The 23,818-nt window shown below is 53.6% G+C and overlaps 1 protein-coding gene across 6 annotated transcripts in view; it reads left to right on the top strand.

The window, feature by feature from the left end:
* Positions 1-23,818, top strand: part of ARSG (arylsulfatase G) — a 72,283-nt gene that overhangs the window by 34,449 nt on the left and 14,016 nt on the right. For 5 of the 6 annotated variants that reach the window (XM_060133854.1, XM_060133849.1, XM_060133850.1 and 2 more), the window contains 4 exons: positions 4,319-4,515; positions 6,059-6,139; positions 15,228-15,336; positions 22,026-22,146. In XM_060133854.1, coding sequence (XP_059989837.1) covers positions 4,319-4,515; positions 6,059-6,139; positions 15,228-15,336; positions 22,026-22,146 — 508 coding nt within the window. Of the gene's footprint in view, positions 1-4,318; positions 4,516-6,058; positions 6,140-7,362; positions 7,626-15,227; positions 15,337-22,025; positions 22,147-23,818 lie in introns of all 6 variants that reach the window. The other variant, XM_060133852.1, reaches the window with a different exon arrangement.

Here is a 23,818-nt window from a genome sequence, read left to right as displayed (position 1 = left end):
GCAAGGCTGGGAAGGCCGCGGATGCCGGGCTAGGGCTTTGCACTGCCCGCAGGCTCATGGAGCCCTGGTGGGCTTCTGAACTGAGAACTGTCAGGTCCAGTCTGGATTCCAGAAGGTTCTTTGGAACGCTGAGGCCCAGAGGGTGACTGTGAGATTTGGGACGGGGCGGGGGCGAGTGGCTATTGCAGCGATGCCTCCTGGACCGGTCAGCCCCAGGGGCTGCTGCAGGGGCAGCCGAGGGAGCCCGGCTCGAGGGCAGCCCTGCCGCCACCTCCAGGCCTGGCTCTCCTGCCAGGAGCCCACTGGGGACATTTCCTGAGAGATGGGCATCCCTCACTTGCCATTTTCTATTTCAGATCAGGAGATTTTCTCCAGACTTGGCTTCTCCAGGTCTCAATCTTTGTGCATCTCCACACCACGCCCCACCCTCCCTCTGCTGGAATGTCCCCTCCAGCGTCTTAATTCCTCTGATATCTTAACCCCTTTTGTTAAATCTGAACATGTTCTTCTAGCCTCCTTCTGTGCTGGTGAATAAACACACACACACACACACACACACACACACACGCACACGCACACACACACACACACGCATGTATCTATATTTAAATAAAAATGAAATCATACTGCCTTATAACTGGCCTGTTTTTTTTTTTTTTTTTTTTTTTTTTGCGGTACGCGGGCCTCTCACTGTTGTGGCCTCTCCCGTCGTGGAGCACAGGCTCCGGACGCGCAGGCTCAGCGGCCATGGCTCACGGGCCCAGCCGCTCTGCAGCATGTGGGATCTTCCCAGACCGGGGCACGAACCCGCGTCCCCTGCATCGGCAGGCGGACTCCCAACCACTGCGCAACCAGGGAAGCCTTTTTTTTTAAAGCACCAAGTCTCCTCCACTTTTTTTTTTTTTTCTGGCTGGGCCGCATGGCTTGTGGGATCTCAGTTCCCCAACCAGGGATTGAACCCGGGCCACGAAAGTGAAAGCCCAGAACCCTAACCACCAGGCCACCAGAGAACTGCCCATCCTCCACTCTGTATTTGCCATTCAGCGCAGGGGTGGTTCAGGGGATAGATGCCCCCAGGGAGCTAGTTTGTGCGGTTCCTACAACATGCCGTCTTTACGAGTTCTAGCGTGGTGTCAGGATGCAGGGAGAGAGGTGCTCCCCTGGGTACCAGGGATGCTTACTACTGCAGGCTCGTATTATTCATACTTATTAAGAAAAGGGTGCCACTTATGAAAACCTTACTATGGCATTAAATACTCACAGCTGTATCAGGGAGGCATAGCTGTCCCCATTGTGGAGACGACAGACGTTAAGTGAATTGCCCAGGGTCACACGACCATGAAATAAAATTCCAGGGATTCGGATGTGGGTCTCCAATGCCCGTCTTCCCTCCTCTTCACAGGCCAGGGTGCTAACAGGATTTTGATAATGGGTGGGAGTTTGCAGGATAATGATGAGGGTGGGAAGAGGGTGGGTGATGGGACCACGCCCCCAGCCCATAGGTAGCTATTAGCTGATAAATGTTTAACAACCAGCACTCAGAGAAAAAGCTCTGATTTGCCCGTTTCTGTGGTGTAAATAAGAAAAAAAGCTCTGATTTGCCCGTTTCTGTGGCGTAAATACTCTCACTGTGGCTGAATTCAAGATACCAAGGAGATGTCGCTGGCCATAGGGTTGGAGAGATGTGCAGTGTAGCACCTCATCATATGGTGTTCCCACCGCACAGATTCAACGGCCGCAAAATAAACGCCAGGGCACAGATAATGGTAAAGTGTGGTAGAATAATTAGGATGTGATAAATCGTGCAAGTTTATTACCTTTGGTTTTTTTTTTTCAGTTGATTTACAATGTTGTGTTAGTTTCTGTTGTACAGTAAAGTGAATCAGTTATACACATACATACATCCACTCTTTTTTAGATTCTTTTCCCATATAGATTCTTTTACAGAGTATTGGGCAGAGTTCCCTGTGCTGTACAGTAGGTCCTTACTAGTTATCTATTTTATATATAGTAGTGTGTATATGTCAACCCCGGTCTCCCAATTTATGCCCCCCGCCTTTGTTTTTAATATCATTTATTTAATGGTAAGTTGATTTCAGTTAATTTTTAATGGCAGCCATGTTTAACAACTGGCTCGCAGAATTCCCGAGACCTGAGCCAGCGCCACCCAGCGTGCTGCTGCCATGTGGTATCCACCTGCAGATTATGGCAAGGCGTCCCCGCTGAGTGTGTGCCGACCGGTGCCAGAGCTCCCAGCTCGGCCGCTGGATTGTGGGCTGGCATCACACTCCCATCCGCTCTCTCAGCAGGATGTGCGCATGCCGGAATTGTGCGCAACCTACACAACTGTACATGATCATCTTTGTGAGATCAGGCAACAGACGCCCTACATCAGCACCATGCAGTAGCGCTCCCTGCAAGGAAGAACATGTTCTCTCTGTGCTGTCCAGGATGGTAGCCACTGGCCTGAGCATTGGAAATGTGGCTCAGGCAACTGAGACACCAGATGGACGGATAGAGAAAGAGATAGACATAGAGAGATAGATAGATAGACAGATAGATAATAGATAGATGATAGATAGATGATAGATAGATGTAAACTGTACATAGCATAAATTTTTCTTTTTCAATATATATATGTATAACTGAATCATTTTTCTGTACACCTGAAACTAACACAGCTTTGTAAATCAACTCTACTTCAATTAAAAAAAATTTTTTTAACATCTTTATTGGAGTACCATTGCTTTACAATGGTGTGTTAGTTTCTGATGTATAACAAAGTGAATCAGTTATGCATATACCTATGTCCCCATATCTCTTCCCTCTTGCGTCTCCCTCCCTGCCCACCCTCCCTATTTTTTTAATTTACCTTTGCAAGTGTACAGTTCTGTGGTTTTAAGTACATTCATACTGTTCTGCAGCCATCCCCACTATCCATCTCTAGAACTTTTTCATCTTCCCAAATGGAAGCTCTGTACCTGTTAAACACCAGCTCCCCATTTTCCCTTCCCTGCAGCCCCTGGCCTCCACAGCACTACTTTCTGTCTGTATGAAGCAGACACTCCAAGTACGTCCTGTAAGGGGAATCGCACCATATTTGTCCTTTGGTGACTGGCTTATTTCACTGAGCATCGTGTCTTCAAGCCTCATGCATGGTATAGCATGTGAGACGCTGAACTCTTAGCTTTATTTCATGTTCGTGAATTGAAATCAGAATAGCCACTCATGACTTGTGGACATGGACGATACAGCTCGTGAAATGTTGCAGAGAAGTTGTGGACTAGAATGGGGAAGGAGAGGCCCCCGTCTGGGACGTGCATCTTCTGTCCTTCAAAGAGAACCGAGTGCAGTACAGTCCCACCCAATCAGGGGACTTTGGGAGTTGGGATGCAGGGGCGTCTCCAGGGCGAGGTTTGGTGCAGAGCTGAGGCTGGGGGACTCAGAGAGCTTGATGTGGGGTGGTGTGAATCGGGGGCAGCCAAGAGCGCTCAGGCCAGTTTGAAAGTCGGGTGTCCAGGTGGCCTGGTGTGAAAGAGCCGCTTCTGTCGCCAGCCTACGGACTCGCCTGAAGTTCCCCCCTTGCCCTCCCTGTGTCCTCTGAAAGGCCCCCCACAGGGGTGGGCTGTGGGAAGGGGCTCCCCGAGGGTCCCTGCCGCTGCCCTTGACCCTGCCCCTGGCCTGGGAATGCAGGTGGGGGCAGGCAGGGAGCACAGGCCTCCCAGGGGAACCTGCAGGATCAGAGTAGGGGCAGCCGGGAGCCTGGCCTCCACCAGGACCTTGATCGAGATGTTCCCAGCTATGGCCTTGGAATTTCCCGTGGTCCGTTTCAGTCATCCGTTCATCTCCTAGAAAGAGCCAAGGCTGGGAGTGGAAACAATGGCCTGGATGCTGCGAGAGAGCAGCTGGAACTTAAAAATACGTTTGCGCTGGACGTTAGCATGAAGCTGCTAAGAGGCAGGGCTCTGCTCTCAGCCAGACCTTAGCTTAAACCCAGACTTGGTCGCGTCCTAACCCTGGGTAAGTCTCTCAGTTTCCCTGAGCCTCTGGCGCTTCATCCGGAAAAGGGAACTTGGGGGTTTTATGAGGCTGAACTCAGGCAACGTGAGTCATGTTCAATAAGCTCCCGGTAAACGTTACAAGGGCAGAAGCGAGTATTACAGTTACGCTCAGTGTTCAACTAGCTTTATCCCCCCATTGCCTCTGCAGGCTGTAGACGGATGTGTACTTCCTGAGCACACCGGGTGGAGGGGTTCTGGGCTCTTCTCTGAGGCCACGGGAGCCTTCTGGAGAGTCACCTCCGGCTCTCTCGTTTCAGTGCCAGTGGAAGACCCTTCCTGCTCTACGTGGGCCTGGCCCACATGCACGTGCCCCTGTCCAGGACCCTGCTGTCAGCAGAACCCGGGGGTCGAAGGCCGTACAGCGCGGCTCTCCGGGAGATGGACAGCCTCGTGGGCCACATCAAGGACAAAGTTGACCTCACAGCTAAAAACAACACATTCCTTTGGTTTACAGGTGAAGTAGTAAAACCCAGCCAACCTCGCTGGGATCTAATGGATAACCCCGCACACGCCCCACGCAAGAGCAGAGTCTGGGCGAGTGGCCCTCTTCAGCTGGGCAGGGGGCTCGCCTCGAACTGGGGGCCCTGCTCGCGTCCGTCGGCCTGCGTGCCAAGCACCTGTCCATTGGGGCCTCCAGGGCTGTGCCCCTGGAAAGCCTTCGCACAGAGAGAGCGGGTCCCCTGCCGGCCCCTTGGGTGTTGATCAGGGCCATCTGGGTGTTGCTGTTAATTGTTAATGAGTGACTTTGACATTGTGGACCTCTGTAATCCTCGGGCAATTCCAAGAGTGCTTCTTTACCGTCTTCCCCCATCCCAAAGGTTGCCAGCGGTCAGCAGGTCACATCTTCTGGCTGAGTGGTGCTGGACCAGTGAGCTGTTTAAAGGGCCCACACAGGCATCACTGGTCTCGGGTCCCTGTCTGGAGCGAGAGTGGTGGACACTTGGGTTTGAATCTCTACTCTTGGGAAAGTTACTTTATTTTTTATAAATTTATTTATTTATTTTTGGCTGCGTTGGGTCTTCGTTTCTACCCGCAGACTTTCTCTAGTTGCGGCGAGCGGGGGCTACTCTTCGTTGCATGGGCTTCTCATCGCGGTGGCTTCTTTTGTTGCGGAGCACGGGCTCTAGGCACGCGGGCTTCAGTAGTTGTGGCTCATGGGCTCGGTAGTTGTGGCTGGCAGGCTTTAGAGCACAGGCTCAGGAGTTGTGGCGCACGGGCTTAGTTGCTCCGCGGCATGTGGGATCTTCCCAGATCAAGGCTCGAACCCGTGTCCCCTGCATTGGCAGGCGGATTCTTAACCACTGCGCCACCTGGGAAGTGCCGGGAAGGTTACTTTAAGCTCTGTAAGCCTCTCCTTCCTCATTGGCAGAATCAAGCTAACAGTGAAATCTATTCCATAGCACATTGGGGGATCAGGAGATAACGTATGTGTGCATCATAGGGGCTCAAGAAAGAGTTGCTGGGCACTTCCCTGGTGGTGCAGAGGTTAGGTCTCCGTGCTTCCACTGCACGGGGCACGGGTTCTATGCCTGGTTGGGGAACTAAGATTCCACATGCCGTGCGGCCAAAAGAAACCCACAAAAAACAAAAGGAAAGAAAAGAAAAAGTTGCTGGGCTGAAGATAGTGGCGATAGAATTGCTGAGCCCAGATCCAAAGGCAGAAGCCTCAGCGTGGGGCGCGCTCGGGGCAGGACACCCCACCTCTCCGGAAAGCCCATCGGAGGCAGCCCCCTCTAAAACGTCCTTCAAGGGTGGGGTTGCATTTGTTTTCACAGGTCCTTTTTCTCTCCAGTCCCCTGCTGTGCACAGGGATGTGGGACCCGAGAGAGAGAGAGAGAGAGAGAGAGAGAGAGAGAGAGAGAGAGAGAGAGAGAGAAAGAGAGAGAGAGAGAGAGAAAGAGAGAGAGAGAGAGAGAAAGAGAGAGAGAGAGAGAGAGAGAGAACCGGGCAGAAGCATCCTCCAGTAACTGCTGCCTGTTGCTTGTTTTGGTTTCTAGGAGACAATGGCCCGTGGGCTCAGAAGTGTGAGCTGGCAGGGAGCATGGGGCCCTTCACTGGATCATGGCAAACTCGTCAAGGTAGAGGCTCACAGCTGGGGTTGGGGCATCTCCCCGCGGGTGCTGAGTCCGGGCTGGGGCATGAGATCTGGCCTCTGGGAGGACCAGTTTATAGCTGGGTCTTGGGACATCATTGTGAAATAGGGACAGATTACTCACAGCCACTAGCTCCCAGAAGAGAAACAATTTGGAGCAGAGAAAGTGCGTGTTCACCCCGGGGGGTTCCCTTTCCTTCCCTCCCAGGGCGTCGGCCCGCTGACAGGCAGCCCAGCAAGTATGCTTTGCCTCTACCCTCACCCTCATGTCCTCAATCTTCCTCCTTGCTTTCTTTTCTTTCCTTTTTGAAAAGTCATCCCTCCACCCATCCAAACACTAATTCATTTCATTCATTCAAGAAATATTTTGTGCACAACTATGCAAGGTTTCTATAAGCATTAGCTCTAAACCTTAGTGAAAGGCAGGTAGTAATCCCTCCACTTACAGCTGAAGAATGAGAGAGGCTAAGGAACTTGCCTAGAGTCACACAGTTTGGGAGGACGGGGCCAGGCTTGCTACCAAGTTAAAGCTGGTGATCTTCCCACTACACCGTACTGCCTCTCTTTATGTAAACACCCTTCAGCCCTCAGCTCAGCGCCCATCTGCTGGGAAGGTTTCCCCAAAAGGACCTCACTCTCTGAAAGAGCAGTCCTGCTGGGGACAGTTCGGCAGTATGGACCGAAGTCTTGAAAATTGTGCATGCTGGGCGATGCATTAATTCCTCTTTTAAAGAATTTGTCTTCAAGAAATAATAAGCCAAGTGCACAATGTTGTGTGTAAAAGAATGCTCGTTGCAGTGGGTTTTTCTTGAGAAACATAGTTAGACATAACCCAAGTGTACAGCAAGAGAGGAGTGCTCAAAGAAATTATGATACATGCATTTAAAGAAACACTTAGGAACCACTGAAAATGGTGCATATGACTGACCTGGAAACAGTTACATTAAATACTTTTCAGTGAGTAAAGCAGGTCACAAATCCATATGTAAAGTACGATTTTATTGTATAAAGCTAAGTGCATGTATTCTCGGAAAAATCTTGAGAGAGGCAACAAAAGGTATTGATAACAAAAGATTAGCAGTGATTACCTCTGGGTAGGGGAGGAAGGGTTTAAGTGTAGTTATTCCCACTTTTTTTTTTTTTTTTTTACCAATTAAAAAATTTTTTTAATTACTTTTTTAAATGAAAAAATTAAAATAAAAATTTCAGAAGGTGCTTGTATCCGAGGGGTGCAGAGGTGGACTTGGCAAGATTGCGCCCTGGGGCTGGGTTTGCCCTGCTGTCTGGCTGGCTTCTGACCTGCGGCCCCAGCTGTGTCCAAGTCGGAGGACGTGAACTCCCCTTCAGATGGGCCTGGCGGAATAGTCGTAGTTACCTAGAAGCTAGAATTTCCGTGTGTCCCACGGCTAGCTGTGAGAAGGAAGTGCTTTACCCTGGCGTCCCTGGGGTCAGATCCCTTGAGAACTTTACAGGTGAGTGGATGCTGAGCTGTGGCCGCATCTCGTGTGTGGACATACGTGGTGGGGGTCAGGGAAACCGGGTGCTGCCCAGTGGCCAGACCACTCCACCCCTCTGGGTGGTGGCGTTCCTCTGTGCCTGGATCTCTTTGGCCCATCCAGTTCGTTCGAGAGCACTGGTTCCTGGGGAGCTGGACCCGAAGCGGTGGAAATGTGTCCGGTAGCTGCTGCCACGGCCTAGAGAAATATGGTGCCAACTGGGAGTGGTTCTTCCGCATTCGCTGAAGATAATTCCTCCTCTCTGCACCTGGGGTACCCTCGGGCCAGGCTGCCGTCTTCAATGCTCAGTTAGAAGAGCCTGGAATCATTTTTACTCTCAAGAGTAAAGGCCCTAAAGGCACAGAGACCAAGGTTGAGGGGATAAAAATCTGTCCGTAAGTGGCCCCTCTGTGGGGAGCTTTCTGTTTCCTAAGAAGACGACCTCTGATCTCCTATCTGAGGACCTGCCTTATCTTTTCTCTTCTCCCCCTTAGGAGGCAGTTTTAAAATAGTGAACCAGTTTACGGGTGTGGACTGTAGCCCATTCTTTGAGGGAAGAACGTTATGAGAAACACATGTATCAGCAGGGCGTATCCTCCTTTCCTTCTATTTCCTTCTACTTGTTGAGCACCTACTATGTGCCAGGAACTGTGCTCAGTGCCGGGGACACAAAGATCAACAAAGCCCCGGCTTTAAAGAATGACGGTCTAGAGCAGTGTTTCTCAGACTTTAACGTGTAGGTGGTGCCCCGGGGATCCTGCACCCAGTCGGTCTGGGTTGGTGATGGAGATGTTGCATTTCTAACCAGCTCCCAGGTGATGCTGATGCAGCAGGTCCAGGGACCGCTGTGAGAGCCAGCAGTTTGGGATATCCACATCTAGCGCCCTTCGAGTCTAGAACTGTCAGATCTAGACCAGTGGGTAATCAGGTGAGGTCCCAGGACCAGCAGCATCAGTACCACCTGAGAACTTGGTAGCAATGCAGATTCTAGGTCCTCACCCCAGACCTACTGAATCCGAAGCAAAGTTGGGGAAGGTGTGGACAAAAAGGAGTGCAAGTTGATGCAGCCACTGGGGGAAACAGTACGCACGGTCCTCCAAAAATTAAAAGTAGTGCTACCAGGCAATCCAGCAATCCCGCTGTTTATCTGAAGAAAATGAAAATACGAATTCCAGAAGATATACGCACCCCATGTTCATTGCAGCATTATTCACAATTGCCTAAATGTGGAAGTGACCTAAGTGTCCATCTATAGATGAATGGATAAAGAACACGTGGTACGTGTATATATAGACATTTCCATTGAGTCAAAGATGATAAATAAAGGGGAGTGAGTGACAGGAATCTCCCCGCATTCAGACAGTGCCAGGGAGGCCTCAGCGAGCTCTACTCCAACTATCTTGTTGGCCAAAGAGGGATCTGAGGCTGAGCGGGTCAGAGGGCTTCCCTGGGGCCAGCCATCGACTGAGGGGCCACACGCTCTGACCACCACCCGGCTCATTCCTCAACCCACGTTTTCACTATCCTCATGCCCTGTTATACCCGACTGACTGCCCAGCTGTCTGCAACGTCCTGTCTTACTTCTCTGCCCCCTCCATGGTTGTCAGGGAGAACCTCGTTAGCCCCTGTGACAGTCTGAGTCTTTCTAAATCTATGGGAGGCAGAGTGGAGAGATGGAGAGAGGGCTTTGGAGGCGTGATTCTCGACTCAGCTCAGGACCTGGTGCCCGGCGGCCCCTTCCAGCCCTGCGTCCTCCTCAGTAAGGGCAGTGGAGACCCGCCTCGCGGGACGGTGCAGGGCCAACTGGGACGCTGGCCGGGAGGTGCCTGGCCTTTCCTACCCCCGTACAACTCCATCTCTTCAGTCCCAGCCGAAACAAACTCGGGGTGAGGGGAGGGTTCTACCAAGAGAATAATTGGAAGAAATGACCTGAGAAGGATTTTCCTGCTGAAGCACACAGGCACCTTAAGCAACATGAGGGTCACTTCCCAGGAGTTCTGGGCCTGTGGTTTGGAAAACTGCTCTGAGGCTGGACTTCCTTCATGTCGAGGCAACACCCTCTGTGGGGGGCAGGGCCTTGCACAAACGTTGGTCTGGATGTGGTATCTGTGGGACACAGCACCTGAATCCGTGGTGGGACTGGACCTGGTTACCTTGTTCCTTTCCCAGGAGATCCTGGAGACGCACTTTGCGGGGAGTAAACGCTTCCCCTTCCTCAGTCTCCAAACTGGCTTCCCGTCAACCTCTCCTCACTGCCCAGGCCACTGCGGGGGGCTCTGGGAAGGCGGGCAGAGCCCTGGGTGGAAGGGCCATGGCCAGGGGACCCGGGTCACGGGGGGAGGGGCTGGGGGGTCCCTCTGGACCGCCTGCTCTTCTTCGAGCAGGTTCCTTGTCAGCGGGAGGCCTGTGTATCCTGCTGTAAACGAGGCCAGTCTCGGGAGCTGGTGAAAGAGAGAAGACAGTCAGTGTTTTCGCAATGGAGCAGGACAAACAGTGCCCAGAGCCCTGCTGCTTTCTCCCCGCAGCCGGCCCAGCGCATCAGGCCACACGCTGCCTCCCCTGTTCCCAGGGCCCCCGGGCCGCCCCCCACCCCCTCTCCTGGCTGAGCCGCTCTGCTCAGCTGATGTGATGAGGCAGCGTCTCCTGCAGTCATCCCTTCATCCCGTGCTGGAGTGAGGGTGCTCCACCGGGCTTGGCCTGCGTCCTGTAGGGGTGAGGAGAGACCGAACCGGGGGCCAGGGGGCACAGCAGGGCCGCTGCCGACCCGGAGCCCGCGGCCCCCCTGGTTCCCAGCCGCCGGCCTCCCTTCCCTGCTCCAGACCTATTTCCTCTCCGGGACAGAACCAACACCTTGTTTGTGCCCTAACTGACGGCTCCTCTGTCTGGAAAATCTTTCCTTGTTTTATTTGAAGAGCAGAACTGTTCCTTCCTCCCCCCTGGTGATGAGGAAACATGCTGTTGAATTTGGCATCCTTGGCTTCTAGGAGACCTTGGTTGTAACTTGATGCTATCAGGCGGTTACATAACCTTTCCCACTGGGAAGCGTGCTCTACATCCTGGGCCTTCTGTCCATTTGGGGCAGGGGGTGGGACGGAGAGGGGTCGGGGCAGGGGGGGACTGGGGGAGGGAGTGAGGGGCAAGGGAGGGGCTCTTGGCCCCGGCTGGGGTCAGGGACAGCTACTGGGGACCCAGTGGAAGTCAAATGACGTCCCGTGCTGGGCTTGGAAGTCCCCATGCCCACACTCACGGCCGCCCCAGGGCAGCCAGGGTCCTTCGCCCCAACAGAGGCCTGGCTGCCCTGTGTTTCTAGAACACTAGTGTGTGCGCTCTGGGCAGCCTTGGGAGAGGCATGTATATATATTTAGAAATGAAGCCTGCTTCTTTAGAAGGTTATAGGACGTGTGCTCCTCAGAACACGCGTGTCCCATCCGAGTCACAAACATAAATGCCTTGAGGGGCCAGGCAGGTAGTATAAACGAACAACTGTTTGTTTGTGTCCACTGTGGCCAGCATTAGGGACTCGGGAAATCAGATCGAGGGCTCTGACTAACGACATTCAGATTTAGTTTAAAGAGAAATACGATTTGTGCCAAACCAAACTGTCAGGGGCTGAGTTCAGTGTGCGCTTTGCCAGGTTGCAGCCTGCTGTCTTCTATCTGTAGGTGATTCTGTTTTGTCTCTGCTTTGCTAGGGGTTTCTTTGGATGGCTGTTAGTGGGCGCTTCCGTGGCAGGCACTACGCCGGAGGACCTGGCTTGGAACTTTATGTACATTATCTTGCGTAACTTTTCCACCATCCCGTGAGATCAGTACAGTCATTTCCCCCTTCACGGCTGAGGAGATGGACGTGCAGTGACGTTGAGAATTGGGAAGGCGTCCTCCCATTTACCTTACTAACACTTCGCAACTTCTGGTCCTCAGAGCCTGGTGTCAGGATGACTTGGAGTCAGACCCCACCCCAGACTTCCTAAATCAGCATCTCTGGGTGTCCTTCTGGCGGCTCCGTGTACTGAGAAGTTTGCCAACCTCTGTATTAGCCACACTGCCTTTCTGACTCAGGCAGGCATCGCATTTGGGTCCTTTCTGGGAAGGACCCTGTTCCAAGCGTAGGTCGTGGTGAGCCTTCCTCGGCTGCCCTTTTCTCCCTGCATCGTGCAGTGGCATTTTCTTCCGTAGCCAGGGGAGAACGAGCAAAAGCATTTCCATGAATCATCGTTCTGTTTATATTTTGGTTGCTGAGGCTAAATATTTATTGCTTTAAGTAAGAGGTTCTGCCTTAATGAGAGTCATAACTAACCGCAAGTGCGCTGAAATGCGTTTTCATGACCATCAGACTTGCGTTTCTCAACAGAAAGCCAAACGCAATGGACCCTTTTGATGTGCCAGGGCCTCTGATCAAAGTATGAAGGTTGCTCTCAACTAACGAGTAGCTTTTGAAATTAAAAAGTGCCTGTTTGACTTTGTGGACTTAGCTATTGTTCTCACTCACTATAACACGTAGGGTCACATTCACGCTCCGGTGGCGTAAAGTTATAAAGCTGTGGGCCGTATAAAACCTGTCATTAAAAAGCACATAAGCTACAATTAGTTTCAAAACGCACTGTGTCCACCTTCTGACTCTGTTCCTTGCTCTCTTCACCCTCGGCCTGGAACGGCCCGCTCTACATTAACTCACCAGGAGAATTTACAAGATACTGGTATCCAGGCCCCACCCCCGGCCAATTTAAATCACAATTCTCTGGGAAAGGGACCTTGGCCTGGGTACTTCTTAAAAGCTAGTGATTCGAGTATGCATTCGGGGATGGGAACCACTGTCCTAAAAAGTCCTAGAAGGTTTAATGGCTGAGGGTACTGGCTGTGTGGTTAGACTTGGATTCAAATCCTGACTCTAGTGTTTCTTTGCTGTGTGACCTTGGGCAAATTACTTAACGTCTCTGAGCTTCAACCTCCTCATCTGAAGAATGAGGATAACAGGGCTTAGCTCACAGAGTTGTCCTGAGGATTAAGGGAGATGACGCCGGGAAGCACTTAGCATTATAGGTGGGTGCACTTAGCTTGGTGCTTAGAAAGGGCTCAGTCAATAGGAGACATTATTGTTACTGTTACTGTTGTGGTTAACGGAGGATGAGTTTCCATCAGTAGGAGCAGGTATCACTGGAGAACATCAGGGGACCAGGGCCAGCTGCTGTGGGTTTCAGTGTTTGCTGGTGCAGATGAACCACAACAAACACGGTTAGATGTTTCTGATAATCAGATGCCTGGTTATCAGGCATCAACCCTGGGGACCCACAGAGAATGCTGGTCGGATCTTTTAAAGTTGGCCCACCCCTAGCAGTGCCAATGAGATACTGGAATTTGGAGTGGGAAGGTGTCCACGCTCTGGGGGATATATTTTTTATAGTTGTTTACCTACACTCTGGACTCTTTTGAGTACAAGCCTTGTGGGCATGGCTGGAATATATAATTGTGTCTTTCTGGTAAAGCCAGAACCCAAGGTACAGCCAGGGGCCAGCTGGCCAGTGTTGACAGCATAGAGGAGGGGTTGCTCTCCGCACCCCAAGTGTCCACACCGAGCCGCTTCTCTCAGCCAACATTTTCCTCTCTTTGTCCCAGTTCCTGATTCTCTGCAGGGCACTGTCCACTCTGTTGACGTATACATGTTTTATAACTGGCCGAATTCCTTCTAACCTCCCCAGCTTTCAACTCTCTGCTGAAATAAGGCAAACGCATTGACATATTTTTCTCTGAAAACGAATTAGGAAAGTTAATCGTCTGAAAAAGAACGGTACAAAAAGATCATGGCAAATGAGCAGAACCCCTAGTGGTGAAGCCCACTTAGCAGATTTATTAATTAGGGGCTAGTGTACCCTTCTGGAAACACCCTGGAGGCGGAAGCGCAATCCTGGCGCCGACCCCGTACGCCGGCGCCTATAGCCCTAACACAGTGCAAGCCCCCAGCTTGGGCCTTCTGGTCGACCCTCAGAACCATTGGCTTGTTTCTTCGAATTGAACCCTTTGCTTTTCCTTAGCATCTGGCCTCAAAGGCTAAGCAAGTTCGTCTGAATTTTGTGCTCCGTGGACTTGCAAATAAATGGACTCCATGTTTTCACCCACCTATTCCCCGAGCTTCCATAGAAACGCCCCTCGTGGGGGGTGGTGGGGACTATCTGCAGAGCTCCCGCACGTGCAGCGTTAGTGCTCCCTCCCCGCTCCTTGGCCTTCAGCTGAAGCGTAAGTCGTGCATTCCAAGGCCACGGGGGAGTGCGATTTATGCTGGCTGTAGCTCTGGAGTCTCTGTTCCATATGCGTGAATAATTGGGAGTGGGCTCTAGGTGTTTATGGCCGGCGTGGCTCTGGACTGGAAGAAGGTATGTGAGACATCTTGGGCCAAGTCAAAGAGTTTCCCGTTCGGCCCCCCACACAACTCCGCTTGGTTCCGAGAGCCCCACCCCTAAACATAAACGGTCCATAGACACGAGTTGTTTAGTGTATCGTTTCTGACTTCAACCCTTGGGGGGACTCCAAAGCTGGTTATGAGAAAATTCCAAGAATGCCGAGCATTTCTGGTGTCATGTGCTGGGCCAGGGACATCAAAGGTTCCGTTTGCTGCAGGGTGAGTGCAAAGTGACGGCAGCCTCGGTCTTCTCGCCCCCTCCCTCCCCATCGTTGTTTCCGCCAGCCAAACATAAGGATGTTGCATGACCATGGTATGTGTGAGACACATACACAGCGTTTGCCTTGGAAAGGCTCTCTACACGCTAACCGTGCGGAATTCCTGGCTCAGCTGGGATGAGGTCGGGGTGTGTGTGGGAGGGGCGGGCATGGTCATGGTTAATTCAACGCAACACGTACTCAGGATGTTTCCATAAAGCATGACCTCATCCCTTCCAGCCTGCTGGTCATCGTTACACTGGTGGTCACTTTTGACTTGGTGGTTACAAAAATAATTCCTTTAATTACCCAGTGGAAATTCATAGATTGCAGTAGATTGTTCTTACCGCCCCCTGAGAGGCAAGAGGTCGGAGCTACCACAACATCGGAAGAGCTCATTCATTCAAAAAAAAAAAAAAAAAAAACAAAAAAAAAGGAAAACAAAAAAGTAAAGCAGAGTGAACAAAATACAACAACAAAACCTATGCCAGATCGGTTGTTGGGCGGATCAAATAACTGTGGGAATTTCCGCCTTTATCTCATTTCAAATAGTTTTATGTTTCCATCCTAAACATGATCTGTAGGAAGACACATTCATTCATTCAACAGATAGTTGTTGAGCGCCTACTACGTCTCGGGTGCACAGGACTGATGCCAGTCCGTAAACAAGCCAGACAGTCTGAAGTGGCCAAAGCGGCATGAAGAAATTAAGTGACGTGATTCCCTAGAGAGGGACGGACACAGCTAGTTGCGCGCGTTGAATCCGGTAAAATAAAAGAACATATTGAAAGAGATTCACTACATGAATCAGAATAGCTCGTTGCTAAAGGAAGTCATTCCTCTGTTGGAATTATCAGAAGCTCTTAGAGAGTCCCCGTGGAGAAGGACTGTTTTCCCAGAGAACCAACTGTCTCCCCTCTTCTCACAGGGGGAAGTCCAGCCAAGCAGACCACCTGGGAAGGAGGACACCGTGTCCCAGCTCTGGCTTACTGGCCCGGCAGGGTCCCCGTCAACGTCACCAGCACTGCTTTGCTAAGGTACGAGACCCAGATTACCTTCAGATGTAGGAAACAGTCATGGATGCTTGCGTGGCTAGAGACCTCACACGTCACCTGCCCTGGCCAGGTGTCCCCAGATACGTCCCGAACTCAGACTGTAGCAGCGTAGAGCCGCCCGGAGCAACAGTGCGGTGGGACACTTTTCAGGCCGTCCTCTGGGGGGGCTGTCTCTGGGAAGAGGGCACTGGGTGGCCGTCAGTGCTGGGTCGTGCTGCTGTGCACTGAGGAGACAGTGGCTGCAGAAAGGCCAGGGGCATCCTCACCACTTGTGGCCTGGGCCAAGCTGACGGGGGTGCGGGAACGGGTCTATTGGGCCCGAAGGATCCCTCCTCTGGGGGTAGGGCAGGTGTCCTGGGGATGGCTCCGTCAAGCATGTCACTGGTCATCAGATGGCACAAGAAAGGGATCTAGATGTTGACGTGCCCCCGAGGGGAGGGAGAAGGAAGCTGGACCCACCGGGCTGGGAAGGAAGGGATGAATCCTTGGGTGAGGGTCTTCTTCCTACCTCTGGCAAAGAAGCTTCTAGAAGGAAGGACGATCGTACACGTGAGCACATCTCGCTATTACTCTGACCTCCTTGTGCAGGCAGGCCCAGGAGGCCCTCTCCTTGGCACAGAACTTGGCTGTGCTGTGCCACCCGGAAAGCAACACCACGCAGCTCTGCAACCGTGACTTATAACGAGGGCTTCTCGCTCACCCGGAGGGCCCGTCCTCTGCGTGGTTCTGCCCTGAATCCATGGACGAGGGGGCCCCTCCGTAGACACAGCTGCTTGCTCACAGGCTCAGAGGTCTTATTCTGGTTAAAGACTAATTTCCTATTTCCAAAGGTCCTTCACCGTTAACCAAGTGGGTTCTGGCCTAGAGAGCACAGCCCAGTAGAGGAAAGCAGGCTTCACTGGTTTCCTCTAGCATCCCAGAGGGGAGGTGATGGAGAGAAGGCGGGGAGACTGAACCCCGGGGGGAAAGGAAGGGTGAACAGCGGTGACAGCCGAAGTCGGGGGTGAGTAGGCACTGTCCCTGGCAGCCTCTGGGCCCCCGGGAACTCCCGGTCAGCCCCGTACAATCGCGGGTGGGGATGGGGGCGGGGTGCTGCCGGCAGGCGTGACAACAACAGCTCCGGCCGGAGCCTGTGATGTCAGGCTGGCCGGGAAGAGGGCCAGGCGGGCTGCTTTTTATGGGTCCAACTTGCTGCAGTCAGGCCAGGGGTTCACGGGCTGGGCTGGACGTGCCGTCTCTCAAGTGACATCACCGGAAACCAAGCTCGTGCTTCTCAGTTGAGAATGGCGTTCTCACCTTCAGTCAACTACGGCTCCGTGATAAATTGCATCATTTTGTTGATAATTGCGGGCTTCAGAGGTGGCAACTGACTTAGGGGATATTTTGGTGAGTGTGCAAAGGAAGCCAGCCTTGGTACGAGGTAACATTTGCTGGGAGTTTTACCAGGACACTCTACCGAAGCACCAGGCCAGCCCCTCTTAGGGTATTTTTGGTGTTAAATTAGTCCTGATGGCAGCAGGACGGTCTGTCTCCGTACAGTTCATCCTCTTGCTGTTTTCTCACGTGAATCCATGGAGAGCAAACTTGGGTGGAGCGCCCTGACTGCCAGGACCCCCTCCGGGTCGGCTCTCGGGAGAAGGGTGGTACGACGCGTATTCAAGAAACTGAGGGGAAGAGTGGTACGACGCGTATGCAAGAAGCTGAGGCTCTTATGCTTCATGTTCTTGGAAGCCCAGCCAGGCGCTCCCACGTATTAGGTACTTAATCACCTCTTCTATCACTTAGTCTCCTACTTTCTTCCCCAGAGGATATACATCTCCTTCCAGACCAGAGATAACTCCCTTCAGCCACTCTGAGCTGAGGCCAGGATCTCTTAACCCAATACCCCAGTGCCTAAGGAATTACGGACACCAGAGAGTAGACAAGCTGATACACTCACGTGAATACGGGAAAAGTAGAAAAAGGTGTGTTAGGGGCTCGGGGAGAAGGGTCCACGCTAAGCCTATTGGTTACCTTTAGACGTAACTGGTGTGTTAATCGCCAGGTGTGCACCGAGGTGACGTGATAAGATCAAAAGAAAGGTCTTACAGATGCCCTGGCCCCAAAGCCCAGTGACACAACTGCAGCATGGGGGAAATTCATTTATTCAACGGAGGTGAATTGTTGGGTCCAGTTATGGGTCAAGCATGGCTCCAGGGACTGTAAGAACGGGCACATCGGACAGGAGGCTTCTGTTGTTGAGGAGCTGACATCCCTTCGGGAGGGCAGCACGTCTGAAAAGGGCCTGGTGATTTGATCCTAAAACTCTAAAGCGGGGTATCTCAACCTTGGCACTGCTGACATTTTGGGCTGGACCGTTCTTTGGGGTGGAGGGTGTCCTGGGCGTTTAAGGATGTTTACTAGCACCCCTGGCCTCCACCCACTGGATGCCCATGGCTTCCCCAGCCCCAGTTGTGACGACCAGAATGTCCCCGGGCAGCTCCAAGTGTCCCCTGGGGAGGACAGACTCATGTCGGTTGAGAATCACAGCTCTCAAGTGATTTCTCTTGGTCATGTACAAAAAGGGGGGGGGGGTCTGCTCTGCATCTGAGCTGGGAGGCCCCCATCTCTGTTCAGAACGGAGGAACGTTCTCTTGGAGATTCTTGGGGCAAGCCTACGGTGGCTAGAAGGGGAGGGGAGGGCTTGCAATAATCTCATCTGAAAAACAGCTAAAGGTCTGTTTCACCCGGAGAGCGGATGACCCGCTGGGGGACCCCGAGGCTGTCTTCCCATATCCCAAAGGCAGGCAGTTATGTGCAGGGGGATTCGGCTGGTTCTGGGCTGTCTTTAGGCACAGACCTGAGTCCCGGAAGTAGGATCTGCAAAGAGGTGATGCTCATGTCGGTGTCCTGTGGGTTGGGTGTCACCGCCCCCCCCGGGCGAGGCCCAGCCGCGCATCTCCTTTCAAGGCCCGCCGCCCACTGCTTTCCCGTATCTGGCAGTGGGTTATGGGGGGAGATGGGCAGCGGACCCTCCCTCACCCGCACTGCTGCGGCACTCTGCTGTGTAACGGACGTGCGCGCTTCGGTGTTGGGTCTTCCTGGTGCTGTGGGCCCCCCGTGCTCCCTGCAAAGTTGCTGCCGGGCCCTGCTGGTCTCCAAGGGGGACCTGCAGCCTCTCCAGTCTCCACCGAGGGACTTAGGCCAGGAAGGGGTGGGCACCTAGCTTTCCCCAGCGATAACGCGAGCGAGTTTCCCGCAGGAAGGAACTTACAGCCAGGGGCCAGAGAGCTCGCTCGCCACATCCAGGAGCGTTCCCACTCTTCCACGGTCTGGAGGGGTTCTGCTCTGCCCTCGCTCACTCTAGGCCCAGAGTCCGGGCCCACGCACCCCAGCCTACACTCCAGCAGCCCTGGCCCTTCTCACTTCCCGTCTTCAGATCACACTGGCCACTTCCCGGATGTAATGTCCGCGCTTCTAGGAAGCAGCCTCCCTTCCGCCCCCGGCACCCCAGCAAGCGCCCCAGTGCCATTGACACGTGCCCTGAGATCCAGGCCAGCCCCCCGCAGCCCTGCAGCTCCCCGCATCCTCCTCGCGATTGCCCAGTCCCCACACGCAGGTTCTGTTGGCAATTCCTCGGACAAAAACACAGATATGCACGCTTCCTCTGAACAGTCTTCAGCGCCTTGGGCTGGCTGAAGCCGCATGAAGAAAATCTTCTCACGTGGGCAACAGAACCTGCAGTGTGTGCCCCCTGGAGCCGACCCACTCAGGGGGCTCTCTTCTGGGTCGCCGTGCCTGCCCGTCCGCGAGCAGGCTCTCGACGGCCCGTCTCGTAACCAAGGCCTCCAGAACCCAAGGCCGATTTGCCCATCGGGGCTGGAGGCGCGGTGCTAGGGGCACACGACCTTTTCATTTTCTTTGAAACCAGAAGAAAAACCAAAAACTTTTAGGTTGAAGAAAAATGGCTTCATGTCTCCTCTTTATATATTTATATAACCTTTATGTCAACAGAATTGTAAAATATAATTTTGAGTATTTTATATGGAATAAGGAACCACAAAGGCAAACGGACTGAGTGAGGTTCCATGAAAGTCAGAATGCGCCTTCCCAGGTATTAGAATGAACTGTGGAAATTTGAAAATTAGGTTTGGGGTTTTTTGGTCTCTTTCCCCAAGGTTTCCAAGACTCCCGGGACCAATTCCTTAGGGAGGGTTTGGAGTAGCGGGGTCCCTTTGGTAGCCTTTGCAGGACTGATGCTTTCTCCAAGTTCACGCGGGGGCCCAGGGTCTGGGGCTCTGTGTCCCAGGAGGATCTCCCTCCTCCAGGGCTCCCCTCGGGGGCTTGTTTTCCTCCTTTACGTAAGGAAGGACTCTTTGGTAGCCTGAGCTTGGACTGGCAAGTCCTGGAGATGCAGAAGCTTTTGTCGCGGACCCGAGCTTTCCTCTGTGCTCTGGAGGTTCCTGCCCGATTCTGAGACACTGGGACTCCATGAACGTTAGACTCTGCTGTATAATGAGGGTGCTAAGCCTCACGATGACGGAGGGGGGAATGAGACGGGAAAAGAAAATGTGCCGCACACCCGCAAATCTAAGGCAGACCCTGTTCTTCTGCCACTGACCTGACTCCTCTGGGGGGCACGCCTCTCTTAGGGGTGCAACGGAGAGAAAACCCCAAACAGCAGTGCCGGCCACCCCGGCCTCTTCAGCCTGCACTGCAGTCCGCCGGGCTGCCTGATTTCTGGCAGGGGCCTTGGACTCTGGACAGGTTTCTGGACCGTTCTGTACTCCGCAAGGGCTTACTGTGCACTTCCTGCACTTGCACGCGCGTGGGGTGCCAGCCCCTGGAGGGCACATCGCTAGAGACAAGCCTCCGGCTCTGTGAACCGTGGAAGCCAGAGGCAGACCAGAGACGCTCTGTACCGTAGCCGAGGGAGAGATCCTGCTCGGGGCTGTAGACAGAGCCCTGGAGCAGAGGAGGAGGGGAGGCGGGCACGTGGCAGTTCCCTTCCGCGGCCCATCTTGGGGGGCGAGCCTCCGCTCCCGGGACTCTGGGCTGGGGAAGCAGCAGGTGGGGCCTGGAGGCCTCCCCATGAGCCCAGCCTCAGGTGGACCCTCTTTCCCGAGATGTCCAGCCTCGTGCGGGCCTGGCCCTCCGGTTCTGTCGAGTCCCACCGACTCTCCGTTAGCCTGGCCCTCAGATAAACAGCTCTGTTCTTGCCGAAGAGTTTTTGTCTGACCTGAGCACAGCAGGCTGGAGGGAGATGTGCCCTAGAGCAGAGGGAAATGGTACCACGTGACTTCAAAGAAAATCAAATTCACAAAATCCACCAACGTGTTCACAGTGGCTGCCTTCGGGCGGGGGGCTGTGTGTGTGCTGCGGCCTCGTATTTCTGGATGTCATCCTATTCGCCCGCCCTGAACACTGACTATTTTGTAACAGGAATAACAGAGCTAAATGAAAGCGGATGGAATGTGTCACACATGACGGCATTCTAGACAAAGACTAGCTATTTGCGACACGGAGACCCAGGGTGGGAAAAATGAAGTAAATGTTCTCTTGCAGACACCTGTCACACACTGTTCCCTCTCAGCGGGTGGTGGTGGCCTAGGTGGTGACAGGTAGAGCCCCTTGGTTCTTCTTTTTTTTTTTAACTTTTATTTTTAAATTAATTTTATATTGGAGTAGAGTTGATTTACAATGTTGTGTTAGTTTCAGGTGTACAGCAAAGCGAATCAATTATACATATACATATATCCACTCCTTTTTAGATTTTTTTCGCATTTAGGTCACCACAGAGCATGGAGTAGAGTTCCCTGTGCTCTACAGTAGGTTCTCATTAGTTATCTGTTTTATACATAGTGGTGTGTATATGTCAATCCCAATCTCCCATTTCATCCCACCACCCCCCTTTCCCCCCTCGGTAACCATAAGTTTGTTCTCTACATCTGTGACTTTATTTCTGCTTTGCCGATAAGTTCATCTGTACCATTTTTCTAGATTTTCTAGATGTAAGCAATATTATACGATATTTGTTTTTCTCTTTCTGACTTACTTCACTCTGTATGACAGTCTCTAGGTCCATCCATGTCTCTGCAAATGGCACTATTTCATTCCTTTTTATTACAGCCCCCTAGTTCTTAGGTAGGTCTGCAGGGGTGTCCCTGTGAGTGACTATAACACAGACATCCAGTGAGCTCTCTGAGTGCCAGGCCCTCTACGCGTATGACCTGCGTCTTTCATCCACACTGCCGCCCAGCGAGGCAGGTACTGTTGTTATTGCCCTTTTTATTTTTATTTTTTTGGCCACACTGCGAGGCTTGCTGGATCTTAGCTCCCTGGCCAGGGGTTGAACCCGTGCCCCCTGCAGTGGAAGTGCGGAGTCCTAACCACTGGACCGCCAGGGAAGTCCCCTATCATGCCCATTTTAGAGAGCAGAAAACTGAGGGCTAGACAGATAGATGGCCGAGCTGAGATCTGAGCCCAGGCAACACCTGGCTGCAGAGCCTGGGTGCTGCTCCTGCAGGAAATCCAGGTGGGGCTTGAAGGCAGGACAGGAGGCAGAGGGGGCGGGCTGTATGGGAGGTTGCCGGGGCTCGGGCTGGGCCGGGCTGGGCGGCTCTTGACCCCAGCACGGCCGGGGAGAGAGCCTGGGGACAGCTGGGGCCAACACTGTCTTGATCTTCCTGCAGCGTGCTGGACATCTTCCCCACCGTGGTGGCCCTGGCTGGGGCCAGCCTGCCCCAAGGCCGACACTTTGACGGTCTGGATGCCTCGGAGGTGCTGTTCGGCAGGGCGCAGGCGGGGCACAGGGTAAGTGGAGGTGGTGCGTGTCCCACCTGGGCTCCTCCAGAGGTGGGGCCCCTGCCCCCTATCGGGGTCTGGCTGCCTCTGCCCAAACAGAACCACCGTCAGAAGGTGCCTGCAGTGGCCCCTGGAGATCCAGTTTGTCGGCCGCCGAGGGGCGATTCCTCTGAGATGAACCTGTCCTTCCTCCCGCTCTCCTTCCTGAGTCAGCCCAGTTCCTCAGTCCAGATTTCTGTGCAGCAGTTTTGGTGTAGGGTGGGCGTCCATTGGGGCTTATTCCCTATACCGAATGACTTTTTTCCCCTCACCATCATTTAATTTTCTGACATGCCCTAGGCACGTGGCACAGTTTTGTTGGATGGGGTGCATGACCTGTGTCTGTGAGTTGTGTATCGTGGGGTTCCCCGGCCAGAACGGAAGCTTCCCAAGGTCAGGGAGCTCACCATGGAATTCTCAGAACACCTAACACAGGGTCTGGCGTCCGGCCAGCGTGCAATAAACGAGGACTGGATGAATAAACAAATGAAGGAAAGATGCCCTGGGTGGCAGGGCCGGTCCTCGAGGGTTCAGCACACACACGGCTCTCCAGCCCCCAGGGTCCCCTCTTCGGGGTGCTCTGAAGCGCTCGGTGGCAGCGACAGCCAGGAAATGTCGGGCCGGATGGCCTTTCCCCGCCTTTCTGTGTGTTTTACTTTTGCCAAAAGGAAGAGGAAGGGGGAGGAGGAAGGAGGCCGGCGGAACCCGGAGCTCTTTCTGGAAGGCCCCGTGAGCCCAGCTCCTCAGTTAGGGACCCACACATCAAAGGGTTTATTTCTGGCTTTACTGCGGGTCACATGGAAGTGGGTCAAATGTCCTGGGGCAGTTCCTGAAGCTGCCCTTCCCCACGGCCGGCACACTGGTCCTGAGCGGGCACCAGGGCTTCTTGACCATGCTCGGAGTGGCCTCTAGACCAGGACGGCTGCTCCCGGCCTATCCGACCCCCTGGAGCTGCAGACCCTTCCAGGCCGAGCCCTGCTCCCGCAGGACAGCCAAGCAGGAAGGTGGCTTCCGCCTCTGGCTGGGAGTTCGCAGTATGTGACCCTGGGGGGTTATCGACGACGTCAGCGGAGAGATGCTCCCGCGTGTTTATGACCACGGCCGCGCACAGAATGATCGGGGTCACCAGGAAGCGCTTCAAGGACTGGGGGCGCCTTGACGCTGTCCGTCCACAGGGGGAGGCCAGCTCCCGGGCGCGGAACTTCCGTTTCCAGACGGCGGAGGGCTCGCCGCCTTTCTCAAGCTGCCGCTTTCCGCGCACCCACGGAGGCCCCGCTTCAGGGCTTCGCGGTTGCTGGTCTGGGCCCCCAGGGGGCTGGGCCCAGGGACCGGCAGGAGAGGCAGATGCGAGCCGCAACACAGGCTGGGGTTTTCGTGGGGACGTGTGATGTGTGTGGGCTGCCCCGTGTCCCGGGAGGGGCAGCTGCCACTCGCTGCTCGCCCAGAGCTCTGGTGGCGCCTTCCGGGGTAGAGGCACGTGGGCGCTGGCATCTGTGGGCCCGGCCCAGCGCCCCAGAGGACTGGGCTCCTGCAGCGTAAGTCCAGACACCTTAGGGCTCAACGTAGGCCGCCGCTGGCCCCAGCTTCAGCCGCTGCGGAGACCGGAGTACATTGTCTCGAGTCTGCTGATGGAGGGCCGGGA

Source organism: Lagenorhynchus albirostris, chromosome 20 (assembly GCF_949774975.1).
Source record: "Lagenorhynchus albirostris chromosome 20, mLagAlb1.1, whole genome shotgun sequence".
In the NCBI taxonomy this organism is placed as follows: Eukaryota; Metazoa; Chordata; class Mammalia; order Artiodactyla; family Delphinidae; genus Lagenorhynchus; species Lagenorhynchus albirostris.
This window is presented reverse-complemented; position numbering and strand designations above follow the sequence as displayed.